The sequence below is a fragment of the Arctopsyche grandis genome, chromosome 12, assembly GCF_051622035.1.
Source record: "Arctopsyche grandis isolate Sample6627 chromosome 12, ASM5162203v2, whole genome shotgun sequence".
Classification (NCBI taxonomy): Eukaryota; Metazoa; Arthropoda; class Insecta; order Trichoptera; family Hydropsychidae; genus Arctopsyche; species Arctopsyche grandis.
This window is the reverse complement of record NC_135366.1, coordinates 8,154,176-8,179,194: the sequence shown is the minus strand read 5'-3', so window position 1 is coordinate 8,179,194 and position 25,019 is coordinate 8,154,176. Positions and strand designations below refer to the sequence as shown.

Below are 25,019 nucleotides of genomic sequence, written 5' to 3'. Positions count from 1 at the left end.
GACCGTGAAAAAGTCGAAAATAATCGTTTAACATGCATACATGTGAAAAACGGTTAGTATATGTATATATCAGTAGCGTGCGATAAAAGTCTCTCTCTCCCCCCGTCGTAAATCCTCACTTAATTTGCGCGAGCAGGATACAACAGAAACAAGAGGAACAGGCTTTTCCTCCCGTATCCTGCGCGCGCACATTAAGCAAGGCTGTATGACAAAAAGAGATATAATTTCACCGCATGCCACTGATGTATATTATATATACATAGTACTGTTTACCATGCACTCTTTTTTTTTATCTTTCGATTTTCGATCTTTGCCTTCCGATATTTGCTTTTTCGACCTTTTCACTTTCGGTGCCGTGAGGTAGACCCTGTAATATTACAACTGAAAAAACCTGGTGTCTGAATTAAAAATAAAACAGCATAAATAACGTAATGATTTATCCAAATAATATATTTTTATTATCAGTTTTCACTAATCGATCTGTTTAAAAAGATCGCGAGTTGAAATCTTGTTGAGTGTCTTGTGTATGCTGTGTATGTATATGTTTTAAGTGTACATATGTATGTGCGTGTGCATGCACCTGTGTTTTTTAAAATATTTACATATTTTCAGATATTTGGTAAGTGAAAACCTACCTATAAAAATATTATCCTTAAACATAGTATCATAAAAAATACACAATTATCAACTTATTTTGATTCGATATAATATTTCATATTAATTCAACAATTGCCAAGAAATATACATAAAATTCACAAAAAATGTACAAGTGTTTAGTTTTACTGTAAAATAAATGAAAGCAATAAATAGATGTAAAAAAATATTTCATATTTTACAATGATTTAAGTCAACTTTAAATAAACAAACATTGGCATTCTTGCTTTGATTTATATAGATGCAAGAGCCCATACATAAAATATGTACATTTGTAATCGAACACATGCAGATTATATATACAACCACGTACATACAATTAGATCACTCATACACACACAAAATATGAAATATGCAGACACTGGGAAACAAAAAAAGAACAGTCATAAATAATATCTCAATAATTGTCATAAGATAAATCCACTCGACCCACATTTTCAACATGTTTCATAAAATTTCAAACATGACCATGTGCAATAGGAACATAAACATGCAAATGTTTTGAAATTCACTCTTTTTAATTTAAATAAACATGCTTTACAAATAGAATTCATGAAAAATATTAATGTAACCTAAAAATATATAAATCAACAAAAAATTTGATTAACTACTGCACCATAATCAAGTTCTTAAATTTTAACAAGTTTGATATCAGACAATTACAAAATACAAAAAGTCAACAGTATTAATTACAGAACAATTACATGAATAAAAATATGTATTCATTATATGTATTTACATAGGTACACAGCAGTGTCACCAAATACATATTAGAAACCAATAAGAAATAACAACTACCGCAATGTATCATTAATGAATAAATAAGTTGGTTTCCCAAAATACAATTTTGTGAAAGTATTAAAATAATGTTAAATACCATCAACTCAATCACACATCTATACAAATACATATGTACATACATACATAGCGAGACATATATGTACATACATAATCATGCAGAAAACAATGTCACATGTGGTTTTCTGATATATTTTCTTTTGTAAGTCAGTTCCTTAATTATTTATAATAAAAAAAATATTGATCTAATAACAATGCGAGAACTAATAAGTTTATTATTTTTAACATTACAAAGCAAGGCGGCAAGTTGGCAGGGTTTCATTATCCATAGTGGAATTGTTATAAACAAGTGATAATTTTTCTTAATAAGTATGTATGTATATATAAATAAAGGCAAAAGTGAGTCTAGTTGGATGCAGCAGTAACTGGAGATGAATTGATATTCTGATCACCGCTGACTTGTTTACAATAATCTGATAAATGTCGTACCTGGAAATATAATAAAACTTTTATGTAAAATCTATCTAACCAAGCAATCATATTTACATATAACTAATTATTTTCATATGACAGGAAATTTACATAAAAATTTAACAAGTACATATATGTATATAAAGAATATTCAATAAATTTACCTCCGACGAACTTGAATGAGAAGAAGTTAGGACAGTAGCTTGTCTTGCTTTTACACCAACTTGAGAAGACAAATTTAAAGAATGGTCACTGATCGCATTTCTGAAACGAAATGAAAAAAATAAATATCGCAAACATTCCAATAAAAATATACACATTCTACCACCTCTTTATAAAAAAAAACACGTGTTGAAACCTCTTTTAACTGATTTGCCAAAGGGTAAGAACATGTTAAGGCATTTAAGTTATTAGTTATGTATTACCAGAGTAAAATTATACAACAAATGCTTTTGTTAAACATGTGAAATTAGGTTAAAATAGTGAATTATATTAGTCAGATTTAATGTCAACAATATTTGGTTGAAAAAACAAACATTAATAAAAAAAAGCATACAATAAAAGAGGTTTTTACATGAGGCAAATATTGTAATGATTTAGTATCTAGCATTTACGAGTGCCAGAAATCTTACAGCACTCGTAAGAAGCATGTAATCTCTTACTTCTGTCAAAAATTAAATAAATATAAATATGCATCACAAAATACTTTATGTATTATAGTAAGTATATTATGTTGTAGGTTGGACAATATATCATAAATATTTGCAATTTGATCAATATCCCATATAAAATTATAAAATGAGGAATTAAAATTTAATATGCCTATGTAACAATAACATTTTCAATTTATTTATAAAGATCTACAACGTATTAATTATTGCAGGCAAGTTCGGAACATGTATTTTGAGAATGCATACAGCAGTTAACTGTTTAAAATGAATCCCTTTTCAAATTTTATTAAAAATAAACTAGTTTCATGCTTACAAATGGATAGACAGAGAGACAGATGATAAAGCTAATAGGTGCACTTTGCATATAAATTTTAATGTGACTGAAAACCTTTGCATTGTTATTTCAGTTTAGTGGCGCTTAAATAGCATGATAGCCCTTGTTTTCAATGATTGAAATAACGATTACACAAACATTCTAGTCTATTAAGAATTTTTTAATTGTAAAAGAGTTTAGAAAATCTACCTTTCATCCTGTGTAAAAGAGGATTTTATAGAACTATAACATTCAGTACAAACACGAACCGGGTTATACAACTGTTCACTAGGAAGAGGTGTTGTATTTTCCGAACATTCTGCGCAAAAAATACGTCCACAACTTCTGTAAAAGATTAACATGAAAATGTTTTTATTACAAAAAAATTATATTGTGATATTTTCACAAAAATATTTTGTGCAGAAAACCCTCAAAGTACAATTTTGCTTAAACTAAATTGTACTAGAGAAATGACAAAGCAAACATAAAATATTATACCTGCAATGGTGTTTACGCTTTCCAAGCCAAAAATTTTTATCACAACGAGTACACCGAGACACTGCATGATCTGGTACCCATAGAACACCAGAACTACCTTTTCCTTGAGCACTACCTGATCGAGAGGCACAACTAATTGATCCTATATCATTTCCACTACTTCCACCACTGATACTTCCATCACCCGTTCCCGATGATGAGTCTGAGCAAGGATAGCAATCCTGCAACAAAATTTTATAGATTTATATTACGTTACATCAAGGAAAAATTCCTGTATATTACATGTATGTACATATGTATATAATTAAAACTCTACACATGTAAGTTTGAAAAGCGCAATAACACAATACTAATTTTATAACTTAACAACTTTAAAATTTATGAATTATTATGTTATGTACATATATATGTATAATAACAAATAATATATGTACACATACACAACATCGGTCTCCGTGACGAGCCAGAATGTTAAATTACAGAAATCGCAAATATCGGAAGGCAAAGATCGAAAATCGAAAGATCTTAAGTCGAAAGATCAAAAAAAAGGGTGCATGGTAAACGGCCTGTACCTCTTGTTCCTGTTGTACCCTGCTCGCGCAAATTAAGTGAGTATGTACCGTTTACCATGCACCCTTTTTTTTTGATCTTTCGACTTAAAAAATTTCGATTTTCGATTTTTGCCTTCCGATATTTGTGTTTTCTGTAATTCAACATTCTGGCTCGTCACGTAGACCCACACAACATATGTATTTACTTTTAAAAAAAATAATTTATTTGATATAATCAAAATAACACTCATTAAATATAACACAAACAAACAGTAAATGTAGTCATTACATATTATAAAAAACCAATTCACTTCGATGAATGTCAACTGTCACATAAATGAATATTAAAAGGCGTTATTAAAGCATTTTATGAAATTTGTAATGGATTCATCTCGGATCTTTTACAATGTTTTTCATGCATTGTTCATCCCATGCTGAATAGTGGTTAATGAATTTTCATTTTTTTAATATATATTCAATCAATTTCAAATAGAAAAAAACTATCTATTTCACTAATGTTAAATTGATTAGATATCTATTAACGAAATACGTACTGCCTATATATTTTAACTAACCAAATTCAAATCTTGTGACGACATCATTCTATCATCAAAACAAGCTTCATCGAAATAATCAATTTTTTTATTAATATTTAGGTTGTTCCAATCAATTTGTGGACACGCTGAGCTATCATAATTGGGTGAATTATCTTCCTGTAAGCGTTTTAAATACTATTATTCTGTTCTATTCGACATGTTGTAACATTAGAATAATATATAATCTATGAAACTAATTTCCATATACGAATATGTATAATATATGTGCATATGCGAAAAAAAGCATACTTTTAGTATGAGCGCTCAGGTAGTATTTATTGTATTATACAAAACAAGTTATATCGATTAACTTAATTTTACTACATTGAACAATTAGTTGTACTTAAAAATAAATGTTTACATAATACATTATTTTAATTTATAGTTTGTTTACACTCAATATAATAGACATGGTGATAATAAATAAAAATACTCACTGAGTGATCTGGAGTTGCTCGAACTGTTCGACAAGCTCGTTGTTGTAATTCAACTCTAGCTGCAAGAAGTTCTTTCCGTAGAGCTTCTTCGATCATCTAAATAAAAAAATTATGACGCATTAGGTAAATATTTAATCAATGATAATATTTCTTACTAAGATTCAAATACATATAATATGGTTCATTCATATGTATGCACACATATTTATATGATAATTAAATAAGGTTAACCTTATGATCTTGTATTATTTGATGTAGACGTTGTTGGACCGGACTTTGCGGACATATGAGGCCATCTACAGGATCTAATGTCATTCCAGGATTGGGGGTGATACTACTATTACTACTTTGTCGACTGTGAAAAAAATATTCAAAATCAATAAAATATTATATTTACTATCGAGTTTCAATCATAAAGTGCAAGGAATCAACTTACCCATGGGTGCAATGTGTAAGGCAATGAAGAAGGCAATGAAGGTGAGTAGCAGTACAACCCAAACACTCGTGATGATGAAGCGAACTTAAACAGCAAGCTTCACCGCGTCCATCAGTAGTGTGTATTCCGTTATCAGCTGTACACACAGACTGCGCGGAATGTTTTGAAATTACTCCTGCTATAAACATACAAATATATACATTGATAAAAATAAGCACATGTATTGAGTATAATGACTCATTTAATTTGCATGTTTTCTTTTACCTCCCAGAACATGATTTCTGTGAATTGTTTTGTATGGAGAATTTGGACACAATGTGGAATCAGAAATTTCTGAAAACAGCAGGTTACTGACGGCATTAACATTCTCAGATTTTGGCCTACTAGTTAATTTAAGACTAACAAAAGTGGGACAGTCATCTGGTTGAGTTTCAGCTCTTTCGTCGGGTATAAGTTTATCTATAAAGTAAATATCATAATTTTAAGAATACAACACCAAAAAGTTATTGGAGTTGTTTAATTATAAAAAATGAGATTTATTTACCAATTTCACTTTTCAACAAGTCGGCTGCCGTATCATTAAGTCCACCGTTTTGGACAGAGTCGAGTCGCTGTCTCGGCATTCTACTTCCTTTCATGAGATGTTCTAGTTGTGCAGCGTCATTTGAATCACCACCGCCACTACTATCGGTGAACTCCGATATACTTCTCCATGTTGAGCTGTCATGTCTTATTCTACAATCGCTCGATTCTCCGCTCTCAGATAAAACACTATCCAAAAATACTGAAGGTTCTTCAGTAGGAGTTAATCCCATAATCATTTCCGATTTGCTAGACATCATATTGTCTTTTGAAGAAATTTTAGACATATCATCTAAATCTGGATGCACTGAATTATCCAAGACTTGATCCATATATCCATCTGTATGATCTATATCATTCTGATAAGTCGAATCGATTAATGAAATATCGTTAATTACTTGAGTATTACCATTCACGTTACATGATTCCAATTTATGACTTAACATATTTATTTCGATTTCGCAATCGAGCGATTTTCTATTAGAATTAGAATCGACTGTCTGTATTTCATCACTATTTATTTTATTATCACTATTTAAAGTAGGAACAATATTACCATTAACCTTAGAATAACCGTTAACTATTTGTTTGGGAACTGTCGTATTAATAAGACAATCAGAAGTTTGATTCTGAAGCCGTACAGGTAAACTATTGGCAGTATTATTTAATAATGAAAAACTATCATCGATTTTACTACTTTTAAAATTTTTCAATTCTTGATCTAACATACTTTCAGAATTACAAATTTCATTTGAAAAATTATCGGAAATAGATTGCTCGTTATTATTATTGTTATTCGATATGGAACTATTGCTTTTTCCGGATAAATTTAAAGAGCTTCTTTGCCTAAAATAAAATTTAAACGAACAATAAAATTTATTTATACGCGTATTTGAATTTCAAACAAAATAATTCAACGAAAAAGACTTACATGGAGTCGATGGCTATATTTGGATCACTTGATCGTCTATGTGGAGTGCTACCATGTTCTGCTAGAGTTGTAAGATCTCCATATGACCTCGTCTTCGTTAAAACACCTAGAAAAAGCCATGTGAAACGTAAAGGAGGTATGTAATAAAATAGCACGATATTGGTAGTAAAAATCTATACACATAAGTATGTATAATGGTTGAATATATTGATATTCGGTAGCAGTCACCGCATCGAAAGTCGAAAAATCGAAATCTTGTTCGTTTACCATGCATACATATGAAGAGAGGGTCGTATATATGTTAATCAGTGGCGTGCGGTAAAATTCTCTCTCTTTTTGTCGTACAGCCTTACTTAATGTGCGCGAGAAGTATACAAGAGGAACAGGCTGTACTCTTGTATCCTGCCCATGCATATTAAGTAAGGCTGTACGACGAAAAAAGAGAGAGAATTTCACCGCACGCCACTGATATACATATTTTATATATACATAGTATATGTAGTTTACCATGAATACATTCTTTTCGAGCTTTTGACTTAAGATCTTTCGATTTTCGATCTTTGCTTTACGATATTTGCTTTTCGATCTTTCGACTTTCGATGCAGTGAACCAGACTCATCGATATTTACTTTTAAATGCAATAAAAAATTTGAACTAACCGTTTGTAGTGTGGCCATGAAATGGGGCCGAATGTGCAGGTGGCGGTGGGGATGCTGGAGGCTGAGCAGGCACAGGAGTATCAGGTGCGACACCCAAATAAACGGCTGCCCATACAACAAGCGCACGTGCAGAATGTGCAGGGTACAATACCTAAAAATATTATTTTATCGGTTTCATTTTATAAAATACATATACATATACATCCGCCGAGAGGAATCTCGGGCCCTGAGAAAATTAATTCAATGCAATTAAGCAATGAAATATAACAATTAACAGGAAAAATATCTTACTATTGATTCCAATACTCACTTTGAGCGTAACAATCCTAAATTTTGAGTTAAAGACCGCAAAAGCCAAAAAACTGTAAAAATCGCGGATTTTTTTAAACGCTCATATCTCGTAAACGATCACCCACCAACAAAAATCAATATCATATTCGAATTCAGTGGGTCAAACTTAGTAAAGATTGGCTAGTCTCCGCTCTGGTATTTTTTTTTGTTGCTCAGTGTTATTAATAATAAGCAGATTTATCATATTGACCGTAGCACATTTATACAAAATATAAGAAAAATTTATACAAATTGTGGTAAATACCTCTCTATTTGGTTCATAAAGATGATTTTGATAAGCAGGACCTTTTAGAAAACTCCAAACGCTAAAAGTTTTTTCAGAAACGTTTTGTTGTGATCTTTCTCGTCGATTATTACATAAAAATGTTCCAAATAAACAGGAATATGCATGCTGCGCCAATTTTATCTGAGAATCAAATGAATAAAAAATAATTATAAAAAAGCAATTATAATTTGAATTAATCAATATCAACACAAAATACTAACCAAATATGCTTGAGAAAATTCAAAACTACATGGATATTGAACTAATATTTGATGAACACAATCTAACCACTGCAAAAAAACTGGACATCTGAAATAGAAATATTTTATTTATTTTTTTGAATACAAAAAAAAAAAACCTAACCACCTTATATTTACCTCTCATTGAAATCTTCTGAACCAACTACATGTCCACATCTATCAGCAAATTTATGGCCAAAGTCCAACCACTCTCTTTCGACGAGAATTCTGAATCCCTACAAGATTTATTATAAATTTATAAAAGATAATATTCTATGTCAAGATCACCAAAAAAATATTTTTAAGTGTTCACAAAGGAAATTTGGGGACAATAAGAGTTACGGTATTTTTGACATGCTATAAATTCCAATGGTGTGCCAACTATGTACTTGAAATATTTTCAACAATTGTTCAAAATAGTATCAACCTTTATAATTAAAGATTGAAGTTTAGTTCACGAAAAATTCTTTTTCTTGTAAATTTGTAATAATAAAATTGTTACAACTATAGATTACATTATAAAGATATAAATATTTTCCATAAAATAAATAAGAAATTAACTCACTTCACAGGTTCTATAATAAGGATCTAGCATAAGTTGGGCAGTTGAAACAATTTGAGGTGTCCGATCCCATCCATCTGAACAATGAACCAATGTCGGGCGTCCACCAATATGAACGGCACGGGCTACTATTGTAGCTGTTCTTAATAATCCACCGATTGCTTGGAGCCACAATGATCTTTCTAAGACCGAATGCCAACTACAAAAAAAAATATATGTATTGAAATTTGTAGTTTGTATTATACATATATAGTAGTCGAAATACAAATTAGGAAATAAAATTACTTGGCATGATCTGGAGGTTCTGCGGCAAGAGCTCTGAGTGCTTGAAAACTTTTTCTAACACTGTGAATATTAGGCAAACACATAAATTGTATTTCTGCACAAGGATAATATTGTGGACATTCACAACCACCTCCTCTAGCACGATTCGTAACAGCGGATGCATATGAACGAGCATCAATTATTAATAATTTTCGGGTAGTATTACTAGTCGTAGAATTGGGATCCTGACATGCTAAAGTCATAGCAGCTAATAATTGTTCATCTTCATTGGAACGCCATCCTAACCAGCCAACTTCAGGTTGTGAACAACGCGCAATAACTGCACCATTTCCTCTATGTCTGCAAAATAATAATAAAAAATATATTAAAAATCAGATACATATGTACATACACACTTATCAAATTGCTGATACCGATTATAAAAATATTATCAACAATACATGAAAATATCATCACCTCCAAACTACAGCTGGTATTCTTCTGGAACTTCTGAATTTGGCAACAGTTTCGAGAGCTTCGTCTGAGACACTAGATGGTACCAGTAATAATGGTGGATATGAAGGGCATAGTTTAAAATCATAATTGGCTTTAGATACTCTCCATGTTCCATGAAGATCGAATTGAAGCCTAGATGCCTATGAAAAAATAATCGGTCTTTTATTTTACATACATTTATTTTCATTTATCATATTCGTAAATAAATTAAGTACCTCTTTTCGAAAATCTAAATCAGGATCAATGGGCGGAGCAGCCAAGCGTTTTAATACCTCTTCACCGCCAGGTTCTACGGCCCATGCTCTGTATGAAAATGCGAAAAACTTTTCCAAATCTGCTGGTGGTAGTAATGCTACAGAAATCCTTCGCTGCCATTCCATGCACTGTTCTCCAGTAGTAAAAATACACCTATAAATTAATATAAACTCAGATATGGTTCAAAACGTATTAGAAATTTATCGCAGAGTAAATTTAATTTAAAGATAAATAAATACCTTAAGCTTCTAGCATCCTTGCACATGATGTGTAAATAAAATATATCGCGAACATCTGCAGATTCTATCAACATTAATGGAATATTCGTAGCAGCACCTTGTATAGATCGGTGAAAAAGTCTGTAATTTGAAAGACTAAGTACCCCATCTTGAGTGCGGCTTAAATACTGAAATAAAAAAAACAACACATGTATGTATAGTAAAATATATACGTAAACACTTTCAAGTGCCAAAAGTAAATTTAAAATAGCAGACATTTGAAGAGATTCTACTATTATCTATGTATGTAAAATAAGTAAAATACATATAATTTTGCTGTACCTGAATTGCTTCACCACATATGGGTGTAAAAGGAAGCGGGAGACCTGGATCGTCCGCTTCAAGTCCACGTTTTGGATATAAATCGGCTCTTCTGACATGGCAGATGGAGCCTAATTCTGAATTGGTAGGAGAAGAAGCAACAGTATCTTCCACAATATTTGCTGAAGGTGTTGCCATTTTACTTCTAACCATGGATAAAAATGAGCTTGGTTGATCAATTTTCGAGGTAGTTATCTGGAAAGAAAAATTTTCAATTAAGCTTACTAATGCAAAAATAAAGTTATCACAGTAAAAATATTGGATGTTAAATATATACATATGTATATATTTTTAGGATATGTATCAAAAGCCAAATAAAATAATATACGCTGAAGCATTCATTTCAATAATATAAGATACAATTCAATGAATTTATGTAATATATGTATGTATAAATCACAAAAAGAGTTTTACAATGTATACAATCATGCCAGCTATGAACTTCTATTATCACCTGTTTACAAGATTTAGGATTGATTGGAGTATCATCTCCAAAGACCGAGGAACTTCGTCGACGTGCTTTTTCTCCAGCCGAAGGCTCAATTAGATATTCTTGTTCAAGATCAATGTCAACGTGAACGAATCCTTCAGCATCAGTAGCTGCCCAACATTCATTTAGCACAGGCATCACTGATTTTTAACGATATTCTACAGTTCCACTTTTATACAAACATATTTATTTAACGCCAGAAAAGTCTTCATTTTATCACACATACAATAATAGTAGTAAACCGTCATAATCACTATAGTTGGAACGAAAACAAATTAAATTTTAATTATGTTTGGTAAGTAATTTCATTTGAGTGAGTGTAAGTGAGAGAGGAATGTGTGAGAAATACGACACTTTTTTTTTTAAATCCGACTAATTTTGTTTATTCAAAACAATCGACACAATGCATCATCAAGAATTGGATATGTTGTGTAATATTTAATATGTTTGAAACGTAGACACGTTATTCAACGTGAATATAAATTCACACACTTGGCAAAAATTTTGTGCATGTATATTATTGTGGAAAGTAGAAGATGCTGCTGGCAAGAGGCGCCAATGAGATTTTATTTTTGATCCCGACAAAGAAGATCCGTTTTTGTGCTGATACTAAAATAAACCACAGAGGAAAACAGAAGACGACCGCGAAAGGTCAAATCAAAGAAAGAATACCTTTCATACGCCACTTTTATACATATCATTACCAGGGCCGCCGATATGGGTGGGGGGTAAAGTTTCAGGGCCCGGACTACTCAAAGGGCCCCATGTCGGGACGTCTGACCAACTGATATTGATATTTTATATTATTCTACATAAAAATACATGCATTTATATAATGCTAAGTGTTTATTACTTTTCAATCCACTCATTCTTTTTGTCCGTGTGAAATCGTACTTGTTATATCATACATTTTTATTCAATTATTAAAAAAAAAATAAAAACCAACCAGAGAGCTGCCGTGAGAAATCACGGGAGATTTGAAAAATTAATTTTGGGCCCTGCGACAAACTAAAAAAAAAGATATTTTGTCATGCGAAAAATCTATCAAAACTATTAGAAAAATACTTAAAAATTGGTTGTAATTTTTTAAAATAATTGAATAAGAAAATATGATTTCCGACATGGGGTCCCTAGAGTAGTCTGGGCCCTGGAACTTTACCCGGGTCTCCCCCCTCTTATCGTCCCTGCAAACCAACATATAGAAGATTTTTCCAATAGTTCTATAAGATTTTTTTTAATTTGTCATAGGGCCCAGGATTAATTACTTTCATTCGCCGGCATGCCACATTAGTTCCGACGAAAAGTACCCAACGTTCATAAATTCAATCAACAAAAATAATTTGGCATTAACGTTGTTTACCACAAAAACAAACCGCAATTGTTGCAATTTTCAACACGTCACAAAACTTAATTCGGTCCGACCAATAGCAAGGCGCCAAGTTTTTGGCACTCGACGTGAAAATCAAACTGGCCACATTAGGCAAAAAAAAAAAAAAAAAAAAAAAAAACCGGTCAGCATAAAAAATAAAAATTCCAATCAACACGTCACGTGAGACCATTCAAAACACACGTGTCTAATGTATGCACATTGATCAAAAGAATTCAACTGCACAAACACAACAACATTTCCTCAAACGAATCGATAACTTCAATGTACATAATGTGTTGTAAACACAGACGCACACCCGAGACAGATATACATATGTATACGATTACAATTTATTTATACGGCGAACGTATACGTATACGTATGCGCACACACACACATACGTAAGGTGACATTGATAACAATTTCGAACGATTAACAATAGCGATCACGTGTATACGAAAGGTTGTGACACGGCGATTGATAACACGCCATGCATATACCGTAACACACTTTTCACAGCGAGTAGTACAGTACACACACACAAACACGTCGAATGCCACGTAGAAAATAAGAATTGACAGAGGATGTCAACTGGTGGTGTGGTGTGTAGCGTAGTGTAGTGGATGTGTGTTATACGTAGTAGTAGAGTCCCGTGTGGACCGTCACGTCGGCACACACATGGCGGACACACGTGGCGTGGCGACGAGGCGTGTTCCGGCGTGTGGTGCGACAACACACCTGGACGGGTGGGTCGATCGCGGTAGTCGTCGATTCGGCAGGTGTTACTGGGTGTTGAGGGGTGTGATCGGTGATCGGTGATCGGTGATCGGTGAGGAATGAGGAATGAGGAGAGTGGCGCGAATGAGGAGCAAACGAAAGCGAGGCTGTCGGGCGACTGCAGCTGCAACCGGCGGCGACTATCGAACGTCGCTCTTCGACTGGACAGGTGTTACCAACCATTCATTGTGCCTTACATATTATATACTACGATCATGAAGTCTATTAGCGTCTGTCTAGCGTTAGTTTGTTCGCCATGATATGTATATACAAATTTAAATTTAATTGAATGTTTAATTGAAATTTAATTGAAAAAAAAAAAGTTTTGCTTGATATCTAATCTAATATATAATTTCGAAAGACTTTGTATGTAATTATTTTTGGTTTTTAAATCCATAACGTCATCGAACAAATAAATATTCAAATAAATTTAATAAAATGTTTATCATTAGATCTGGCCATGTTTAATTAAGCGGTTTATATTACGAATACCGAGCGAAGCCGGGCAAAAACACTAGTCTAATATATAATTTCGAAAGAGACTTTGTATGTATGTAAGTTTTGGTTCGTAGAATCTGTGACGATAAAATTTAATAATTAATGAAAAAATAAATGAATATTCAAATAAAATTTTATAACATTATCATTTCTCTCATATGTAAAAAGACTAAATATATTTTATTTTATTGTTTTCATTTCATTTATTTATTCACTTCGGGTTTCTTCATTGTTTAAAATCTTTCTATTCCTATATTAATATTGTTTTATATTACTGTTCTACTGTATTATGGTTTAATGGTCCTTGCGGCCGTATATGTATAAATAAATAAATTAGATTGGCCATGTTTAAGTGATTTATATTACAAATACCAAGCAAAGCCGGGTTCCTATAAATCACTACTGATCACTTGAAAAAAAAAGATAATATTAAAAATAGATAATATTAAGAATAGTCTATTTTTAATAATATCATTTTTTTTTTTTTTGAGGTGTGTTATTGTAAATCTATAGAAAGATTAGATAATATCTAACAATCGTCGATAACTGTATTAATCTAGATGGAAAAAATTTGAAACGGAACGAGCGTCACACTATTGAGTATTACACGAAGAAAATCTATTAAAATGAAAAGTTGATAATACCATTTGGCGCGTACCCATGAGGGGAGGTGTCTAAAATTCTCCCCCTGTTCCCCACTCAAATATACTGCGTTGTAGAAAATTTGTCGCCAATTGTTAGTGTAATAATAATCATCCCGACAAAGTGATACAATATCAAAACCTTAATATTTTTAAAAACAAGCTACATGTATTTCTCAAACTTAAAGGGTTTGTATAATTATTCTTTTCCAATATCTTAACTTCTTTCTATATTTTCGTTTTCTTTTAGTTATCATTTTACTGTTCTATTTCTGTTATTTCTTGTTCTTGTTTACTTTTTTCTCTCTTATGTTGTGTCCAGACATTTCATCACGGAGAAAACTCACTGACAAATATTTTTTATCCACAATATTAATCTTTAATTTTTATGTTGACTACCTTTTGGAATGTACACACATTGAAACCTTTATTCAAATATTTTTATTACCGTATAATATAATTAAAAAACAGTTGCATGAAATCTATCGACGAGTTGTCCTCTTATTTTTATTTTATTATTAATTAACTTGAATTTTTTTTCTCATTTAATTTATATATATAATATATACCCCTTAACTCTATCGGCTTTGCCGCCTCCCCAAGTATCGTACATAATAATTGTCTCAGTCGCTTTCTCCCCTTGGAATCGTATATCATGGAAAAAGACGCGGCATATCACTTCGTTCATATGATCGGCCGTCAAAAACAAGATCTTTTTTTTTCAAAAATATTAATTCCGTTGATCCGAATTGCGATATTTTACCGAGTGCACGCAGGCAACTAGCGTTAAATAAATAAATAAAACAATTTCAAAATTTTCCACGAATCAAAAATATTATTAAATTACTATCAAGTTTTTCTTACATTTCTTACATGAAAACATACACACTTGGAATTATTTCCCACGGTAAAAACTCGCTACAACATACATACATAATTAATTATTCCAATAACGAACGATCAATAAATAGTACATACGCGAACACTAATTACCAATTACGGGACTTGCACTTTACACAGCCTTGGAAGTGGAACTTTCAGGTGGCGCTAGAATTTGAACTTTGATTACTATTACAAGGGGAAAAAAAACACAACCGACGTGACAACTATGATACACACGTGAAATAAACTCTAAAATGATGAAAAGACGCGGCAGAGTTGAGGTTCCCTGGTCGACAGTGCGCATGCGCGGCGCCACCCGCCGCGGCCTTGCCGCGTACTGTCTAACCTAAATTGTTCAAATTTCGCGGAATAAAAAGTGCACGTAGGCCGCAAATGCCGTCAAAGATAAAAATAAAATTCAAAAAAATAAAATGTGCAAAAGGGCCTCGTTGTGCAAGGGATCGTTCGAATAGTCAACTCGTTGAAATTACCGGTCGGTGACCGGGGCCCACGCCACTCTAGAAAGTGTGTTTGTGTTTACGTGTTTTATTGTGGAACGTATTGAAATTCGATTCGAATATCAAATGTGCAGCCGCCTTCGAACGCATCGCTGCAATGCATGCACTCGAGGATGTAAAACGTGTTTGTAAAATTCATTCAATGTCACACAATCTATTTTTAGTTCAAAGGGCGTTGACCACAAGATAAAATCGGTGTTGTAAATAAGCACTGGACGAAATTATGTCGCTGTCGATACACAATAATTTTTGTGTAGATCCCGTTATAAAAAAAGGGGGGGACCGACACGCGACTTTATTTAAAAAATATATGTACAAAATAAATTCAATATTAGAATGGGATAAAAAAAATCAAAAATATCTTTGAACGGCAAATTTCTGAATACTGACAACTTAATCTTCTTCGTCGAATATAGAAAACCTTCACTTGACACATTTAGCTTTTGTTTGTCCGTAGGTTAAATGAAGATCTAAAAAAAATCATTAAAATTAAATTTGAAAATGGCATTGACACGAAACATCCATTTAAAACTAATGACAGTTCGTGTTGTATGCGAACTCTCATCGAGCTATACTGGAGAATACAAAATCTTTCACACAAATTAATTAAAATGATACAGTAGTTAGTCCCTTACTGACGATTCATTTTACCTTTTGCTTTTTTTATAATGAATGAATTGTTATAACTACATATTTTGTCGTTAGTTTAAACAATTATAACGGGCCGATAATTCAAACTCGATTGGCATTGATGCACTTTGGACCACATTTTTAGACGTGCTAAAATGGACAGAAAATCCTATTAAAAAAAATACTGGTTAATCGACCTTTTCAAATGGTTATGCAATACGAACAAATTAAGCTTATTTATTTACTTTTAACGTCATTAACATTTATTGTTAATTCAATCGGTAGTACAGAAACTTGAAACGCAAGATGAATTTACATTTTTTAATAAAAATATGGATAAATAATATTTTTAATATTTTATTCAAGAATAAATTTAAGTCAATTGTAATAAAAAAATATCGAAGATATTATACATTGATACAAATAACAAGATTTATACTATGTCTTGCAATAAAAATATTAATTGGACCGTTTTCAAAGTGATAAGCTATCATGTCATATATCAGGAAAAACGAATCAAGGGCAATCGCAATAATTAATCTCAATTTAATCCGCATCGAAGATTTATAATAAAATCAAACCCAAATTTGTATACATGCATGTAGATAGTACAGATATTACGAAATTGGCTCGTTTGGAATTTGCCCAGCACACACAGAGGATGAAAAAAAGGGCATTATAAACACCAAGTATAATCCAAAATATATAAATTTCATGCAAAAATAACATTTGTGAGGGCAAGGTTTAAAAACAGTACGAGCGAAGGTTAAACAAGGTGACTAATTGATTTATCCGTCTGTGTTTACAATGTATAATATGTGTGTTTACAACATCTCCACAGTTAAATCCATACGTAGTCATCACATACATACATATGTATACACATGTACCTACATAAATTGTATCTTGTGGCAAATGAACCGCGTCGGTTTTCGCAAGTCGAAGTCACAAGTCGCCGATTCAAGGGCGATCGGCGGTGAGCGGTGGCGCCGCGTCTTCATCTCTAACTACACGAATGATGCTGACGATGATGATGATAATAATCACAATGACACCATCGAGAAAATATAATATATACAACTCGTATGCAGAGACGTGCACGGCGTTGGCTAAAAATTAAGGCGTATGCATCTCACGGGACGCGAATTCTAAAAATATACACGCCCGAAAGATGTTCAATTTTACAAAAAAGACTTAAATGCTCTACATTTAAAACTTTCTTTAACATCTAATAATACCGCACATTTCACTGATGTAAAGATTGTCGTTTGTTTGTCTGAGATGCAAATCTATAAATTTGAATTTAAAATCATTATATCTGGCACAATTGCATCTCACGCTACTCTTTTAACTTATTCCATTATTTTGAAAATGTTCACGTTTTATATTTTTATATTTTTTGTTGTTTCAAACTTTCACCCGCCCTAAAAATTTGGATAGTACTAATTATAATAGCAAATTTCATATCGTTATTAAATAAAAAGTCTACGTGTTTAATATTAAATTAAGAACAAATTTTGTATTAAATGAAAAATAAAATGTTTTCTATGGGTATCATAAATACAGAATACTAACACTTCGAATTGTGCAAATGCAGAATACCCTCGAATTAAAGATAAGGAGGTGATTAAAAGAGGAAGGACAAAACACACCGAATCTATCTACTCACTGACCTACCTCCTAAGGCACAAACACACTGAATATACCGGCACGGGCGCGTTCTTGGCCTCCTGCGGTGAAAAATCAACTCACACGGCAAGTGTCTCCTACATTTATCATTGGAATCATCATTATCGACCACAGTCAAACCAATTTCAATACAAGGATTTTAGGCTAGAGTGCCATAGTATATCTAAAAAAAATAAACACAGGGTGGTACGCAGTACGTGTTTTTTTGGTTTTGCACATATAAAAAAAAAACACCAACACGCCTGATCTATGCTATGGCAATCCAGGCCAAAACCCATCCCATGAAGTATTTTCGGTGATATTTTATACTTGTATTGACCGTGATCGATAACGGTGATTCTATGTAGTGGTGGCTCGTGAGAATTCAAATTGTGGGAGGGGGGCGCAAAGATGAATCGGGCTGTACATGTCTGTTACTGAGAGTTGGCACGTTCTCGTAATCACAGATGCGCGCGAAAGAGACAGAGCGTCTTTTTTATTATTTAATGCAGTATGACAGCATACTATACACCTATTTACAGACACTACGCCAACTCTCAGTAACGGATCTTAGTAACTCGTTTACCAAATGCAAACAAAAATAGCATACATATGTACTATAATGGGAGGGCTGCAGGCCGCAGCCCATATGGACGGAATAAATAGCTTGAATATTTACTATACTGGGAGTCTGCAGCCCATACGGACGAGCCATCAATGGGCGATTCCCATATTTGAAGAAATTTAGAAGAAACTTGTCAAAATAATAAGATCGCACGAATTAACAATGACATGGGGATACGCCCATCACAGATGGAGTCTACCCGGACAAGCCGTCCCGTACGATTCAGAATCTGCTCCTTATTTTCCGATACGAATGAACGCAATATTGCCTTTGTTGATGTTCTAAATCCGAACGAATATTCTGCATTTGTTCAATTCGATATATTGACATTGTATATTTTGACTGGCCGGCATCGAAAGCATAATCACAATGAGTAAAAAGTAGTTAAATGAAGGTCCTGCTTACATGCAATACGAGGGCGTATGATAGGAAAGGTAGATGCATAAAACGACGACTTATATCACATTGAATATGCACGCTTTAGCGATGAAAGCGCGCTATCGAAGAGCCAAAGTCCAACAATAACCAATAATGCGAGGACAGACGTCTTATATCAAAGCATGTGTATAATAATAAGTATAGGAAGTTGATTTTGAATAATTTTGCGAAACTTCCTGAATCGAGCCCGGTTCGCCGCTCTCGCCAAGAAAGGCGACTGACTGCTTAGCTGTTTTGACTGCCTGCTAACTGCTGACTTCCACCATCAAGGATTCGACCTCGCACGTATGCACGATTCAACTTTTAAGTCTACAATCAACACGCAAAGATTGCTTCTTGATCCGTCATCGCATACACATACATACAAAGGTACGGTACTGAAAACAATGTCGTAAACAAGTGAGACAATTTTTAGTTTTGTTTACTTAATATTGTTCATTTTTTTCTGTAGATACTAATAATTTTTAATAATAATAATTTTAAATTTTTTTTCTGTTGCCTCGATCGAGATAAAAATACGGCCGCGAGATTCGGATTATCTCGGTTTGATTGTTTTATATAACAAATACACCCGTTTCAAGTGTGTTTTATTATTAACCAATCAAATAATCAACCGTTTACTAATTCGACAATTCGTTTCCAATGTAAATATATTCTTTATTTTGATTGATATAATAAGTGCATAAACAAAGACGGCGAATTATATTATATACGGAAACGTTCATTTTGAGGTCAAATTGATACCGATCGAGTGTGAAGCTTACAATATGGTCATTAAAACCAGGCGTGTATTAAGAAAATGGATGAACAAACAGCGCCTTTTCATTTCATAGAATATTTATGAAGGTGTGTTTGTATAAATGTAAATTTAATTTAAATTGACGGAATAACACGCGTATACCCATAGCTTGTGTGTGGCGATTAAATAAAAAGAATAACGGACGATTGAAGTATGTATGCATAATTATGTTGATCGTCGCGTAACTTTCACCGAAATTACTTTCACCGTTGGACATCCTACTAAATATACCTATCGAACTTTCGATATTATCCAACGCTAAGTGCCGAATCTTACGATGGCTTCCAAAATGGTGGAATGTTGTAAACATTGCGTAAACATACGTGAATAGTATGTATTATGTAAAAGGTGAAAACCAACCATTTCGGCAGTTTTTACGCAAACGCCATAAAATAATCAAGCATTCATTCGCTAGGTTACATGAAATATTGATTTTGGCACAGAGCGAGTAACTTCGCAGTTATTTATTTTGTTTTAAAGAATTAACGACCCCGACTTTGTCGAGGAGTGGTAGAAAGGTCGGGTCAAACACAAAGTTATCTCCGGAGAGTTAGCCTTTGCTGAAATTTTTGCCGTGTTTATTTTTTCCGGTGATAATTCACGACCTCTTTCTAATTTTCAGCGTTACGACAGAACAAAACGCGTGTAAAAATGTGAACTAAATTCTAATTATGCAACTTGGACGAAAAATTAAACAAATTAAAATCGTTTTACTAGTGAAAATAGTTCAAATATATTTATACGAAAGAAAGAAAGTTATATTTAGATGTTATAATTTTAACGCATATAAATAGACGTTCATTTGCTAAAAATACAAAACCGGTTCGGTATAACTTGGAAATGTCGAAACGACATAAAAAAATAATAATATGTTACAAAAAATATAGGCATGTTATTTTATTTAACGTGTCATTAAATTATTACAACTTTTACTATTGTACAATAGCTTATTCAGTCAATACAGCTTATGTTGTGAATAAGATTTCAACTATTTTTTTCAATGGGAGAAGTTGTACTAATCGGTTTATTAAATTTCTCTAGAGTTACTTATGGCAATATATGTATATTTTGTAAATAGTAAATTTATTTCACAAAACAAAATTGAAGAAACAATATGTGTTTTAAATTCAAATAATAATAAACGATTGAAAGTCACGGAAACTGTGCAAATAAATAAATATACATGCATTAGTCTCTACACTACCAAATGAATAACTAATTTCTAGTAACATTTTTTAAAAATAATCATATGTTCTATAGAGGTGACAAAGAGAGGGTATCTACCCTCTCTATGTCAGGTGAGGAACTATTTCAACAATGAAATCAAATAAATTGGCAAACTCTAATAGGAAACGATCAACCTGGAGTCACATATATCCGACGTCTGGCCAGTAACCGCTGGGCCAGGGCTTGAGCCCATGACCCCTCAGTTGTCAATACATGTACATACTTAAAAGTCGCATTATAAGTAGGGTGGCCCAATTCAGAAAATACGATTACAGGACATTTTTGGCATGGAAGACATATTCATATTTTATAATAAAATAACAAATATTGGAAATCAAATATATCTATTTCAATGAACCTTTCATTTTTTGTGATATCTTTATTTTTTGTATTATGCGAATAAATAGCTATAAAATTTAAATAACTCCTTTTTTTCGTTCATATATGTATCTCAAAAATGGAGGAAAAATTGATCTATTCATCAGTGCAATGTGTTTTTATTCATTTTGGCCACTGTTTGGTCATCCTCTATTTGTTTAATAACATACTGATTTAGAACAAAATATTGATTTAATAAGCCATTTTCATTTATTTAATTCCTAAATCAGATAGATACTAAGCCGTTTTTTGAACTTCCTCATAGTGTGGTAGTTTTCTTGATAGCATCAAATGAAAAAAAATATATTTGTTTATTATACAAAATACAAGGTGTTGCAAGCAGGGCCGCCGAGAGGAATCTCGGCCCTGGGGGAAAATTGCTCCAGGCCCAATGGCAAACTAAAAAAAATATCTTGTTATATTTTTAAAAATCTATCAAACTATTAGAAAAAAAACCTATATATTGGTTACAATATTTTTAAATAATTGAATAAGAAATATATATGATATAAACAGGATCGATTTCACGCAGATACAAAGAATACGTGGATTATTTAGAATAATATAAATTATCAATATCGGTCAGTTGGATGTTTGATACAGGGCCCCTCGAGTAGTCCGGGCTCTGGAACTTTATCCCGACTCTCCCCCCCCCCCCCCTCTCGTCGGCTCTGGTTGCAAGGTCTAAAAAATATTATATATGTAGTTTTATTTTACCAAAAATTACTTACTTATTAATACGGGACGTCTGGCCACCCTAATTATATGAAGTACGCTATCAAGCCTAGTTTTGAGAAAAGGGTTTAAAAATAAATTGTTCGATTATTTTAGAATTATTTGAATTGACTATTTAACCCTTTGAATGCTGACAAACGCCGATCGGCGCTTAGCCAACAAGTCCATGGATCTGAAAAACGCCGACAGGCGTTGTATTTCGAGCATGTACAAAGTAAACAAGAATACTACCCGATACGATTTTCCAAGTAGCATTGAAAAAAAATGCATCGAACATGGGTTGTGTAATCCGTGTCAATGTTTTTATAAAGACTGGTTTACACCGGAATTTCTGAATTTATAACCATAGCAGAATTTTTCGATGGAAATCCCTAACTGCGGAGTATTTTATATTGTGGCTTGGCATTTAGATAGCGAGCATTATATTTTAACAACAATGAAGAAGATGGAACTAGTTTTGGAAAAATACATTCATTAATAGACTTTTTTTGTTTATTTTATATATAGTTGCAAGATATAATATATTAGAGAGTCTAAACACACCTTTACAAAACTCGAAATCCTCGGCGGTAGCTATCTAGGGTTTGTTTGGATTAGCTACAATTTTTATACCTGCTTTCTATTGAATTTCTAAATAATTCTAGTTGGAAATGTTGGCGAAATTTTCAACGTGGCGGGCTTTCAACAGAAAAAACGTCAGCACTAAACGGTTAAATAATGGAAAAGTGGAAATATAAAATATACATTTCAAAGCATATTAGAAAACAGTATCAAGATACTCTATTTATTATGTAAGATGATGCGAGATACATATACGACTTTACTTCAGTCGGGAATAATTAATTTGTCAGTAAAATTATTGTATGCGAAGCGATCATTCGAAGTCGGATCAATATTCGCCAGATTGTTTCTCAATTTATTTTATCATATTAAATATTTTCAAAATGGCGCGAACCCTTCGAGGGCGGACCCAAAAAACATACACGACGATGATGATAATTACATCGTAAATTATTTTGAATCAATATTTCCAAACGCGAGTGTACGTACGTACGACCAATATTGAGGGCACACATAGAAAGGTCTCGTTCCTTTTCGATCACGTGACAAGACTACGAGAGCGTACACACGAGTCGAATCAATTTTCGAGCAGAAACAGAAAAAAAAAATATATACAAATAAACAAAACAAAAGAACGCGACGGATATAATTTATCGACAGAATTAAAGATGGCGTCCGGAGAGCCGCAGTAACGAGTGGCGAGTGGCGACGTCAAAATTAAAGAGTCGCGCCGGCCAGAGGTTAACGTAAATAAATGGCGATCGACGTGTATCGACGAGGTCGCAAAAAATCTATGTCGGATAAACGAATGACGTCGAAGAAACGTCATCCATCGTTCGGTTTCGTTGTTCGCCATTTGGTCGGTCGGTCGGTCGGCGTTCAGCCGAGTTCAGCGGCAATCGGCAATCAGCTGACCGTCATATGACCATCACGAGGTAAACATTCCCGATCGAACGACATTTTCCCGCAATTAATGTCGTACGTAATGATTTATTAGGCATTATATAATGGCCGTTTGAAAGGTGTCGGCGGCGTTTATCGATCATAGCGCGGCACATATTGTATCGTACATCCGATATCGCACACAGATCGCCCGATCATCACCCCACGCCAAAACAAATGAGTCGACGAAATTTCGACCTATTAAAATTTCAAATAAAAATAAAAACAAAAACAAATGAGGCGAGCGTGCGTTCGCAATAGGGCAGGTTGCGAACGTATCGAAAGACATTCGGCATTCGGCATTCGACATTCGAGTGCTCAAACAGCAAATGCGTCGTCGCGAGTCGGCCTTTGTGTCGGCCGTCTCGTTGACGTTCCGTTGTGTGTTGTGTTGTTTATAGGCCGCGTCAGCTGACGGTCGATGATCGGCGATCATCGCGCGAATCACAATCGCCTGTAGGTTTCATGCGCGACGGGATGAGAATATTACCTGGAATTTGAGGAGTCCAGACGACGCTGACGGGTGGTTGACGACGAGCGCCGAAAGCCCTCGACGGGCCCGAGAGGCGCGGCCGCGGCCGTGGCGATGGCGATGGCGATGGCGATGGCGATGGCGACGGCGACGTCGTTGCGTTGCAGCTGCAGCTGCGCCGTAGAATGTCGACGACGATGACGACGATGACGATGGAGACCCAATTCGACGCGCCGAAAAGGGAAAGGGGACGAATGACGAATGGCCGAGTGGCAGCCGAGCGACGGGCGACGAGCGCAGACACCCGACAACGCCACAACCACAGCGGACGACTCACGACCTCAACCCACTGCTGCCACTCCGCTCGGGTGAAATTGTGTTAGCAGGTCGGCACCTTACGCATCTTCACAACACTGCCCCTTTTATTCGAAATTCGAACTGCTAAACAAATGTTTGCACTTCGCACCTGCACGTGCACTCGTCTGCATTCTATTTGGTAAACAAACTCTGCAAACAAATATATTGATGTGAATTCTTCAATTATGGATTTTCGCATTGTACTAAAGTTTTATAACTGTTTTTGTGAAGGGCTCGAAAAGAAAATGTTAAATAAACGCTCATTAGAATCTCAGGTCGCTAACGGACGGTTCGGTGATTACCAGTCAAATGTGAACCGGTCACAAGACAACTGATCGCTCTAGATCGGTCACACGTGATCACC

At 33.7% G+C, this 25,019-nt stretch overlaps 2 protein-coding genes across 11 annotated transcripts in view; one reads left to right on the top strand and one right to left on the bottom strand.

The window, feature by feature from the left end:
* The window catches only part of LOC143920231 (uncharacterized), a 433,558-nt gene that overhangs the window by 2,892 nt on the left and 405,647 nt on the right, over positions 1–25,019 (top strand). The gene's annotated exons all lie outside the window — the stretch shown is intronic.
* LOC143920201 (phosphatidylinositol-3,5-bisphosphate 3-phosphatase MTMR4) lies at positions 423–24,713 on the bottom strand. 10 transcript variants are annotated; one of them, XM_077442942.1, is made up of 23 exons: positions 13,144–13,447; positions 11,103–11,391; positions 10,610–10,843; positions 10,289–10,455; positions 10,010–10,202; positions 9,756–9,934; positions 9,300–9,638; positions 9,018–9,213; positions 8,591–8,688; positions 8,435–8,522; positions 8,193–8,354; positions 7,598–7,748; positions 6,939–7,044; positions 5,970–6,853; positions 5,690–5,884; positions 5,426–5,603; positions 5,221–5,344; positions 4,990–5,085; positions 4,532–4,669; positions 3,406–3,626; positions 3,118–3,252; positions 2,088–2,187; positions 423–1,941 (listed from the first exon to the last, which is right to left on the bottom strand). In XM_077442942.1, the coding sequence occupies exons 2-23, from the start codon at positions 11,274–11,276 to the stop codon at positions 1,858–1,860; spliced, it is 4,242 nt and encodes a 1,413-aa protein (XP_077299068.1). In that variant the 5' UTR covers positions 11,277–11,391; positions 13,144–13,447; the 3' UTR covers positions 423–1,857. The 10 variants fall into 10 exon arrangements, 9 of the variants coding, with proteins under 9 accessions (XP_077299068.1, XP_077299069.1, XP_077299072.1 ...); XM_077442943.1 differs by lacking the exon at positions 4,532–4,669 and having other exon boundaries at positions 13,246–13,447; XR_013261314.1 differs by lacking the exons at positions 4,532–4,669; positions 11,103–11,391; positions 13,144–13,447 and adding an exon at positions 24,317–24,713 and having other exon boundaries at positions 3,177–3,252.

Excerpts from the sequence above, each read along its gene's own strand:
- LOC143920201 (XM_077442942.1), bottom strand. The coding sequence starts at position 11,276 with ATGCCTGTGCTAAATGAATGTTGGGCAGCTACTGATGCTGAAGGATTC. Across the intron at positions 10,844-11,102 it reads ATCCTAAATCTTGTAAACAG|ATAACTACCTCGAAAATTGA; the intron begins GTGATAATAGAA and ends TTTTCTTTCCAG. Across the intron at positions 10,203-10,288 it reads AAGGATGCTAGAAGCTTAAG|GTGTATTTTTACTACTGGAG; the intron begins GTATTTATTTAT and ends ATTAATTTATAG.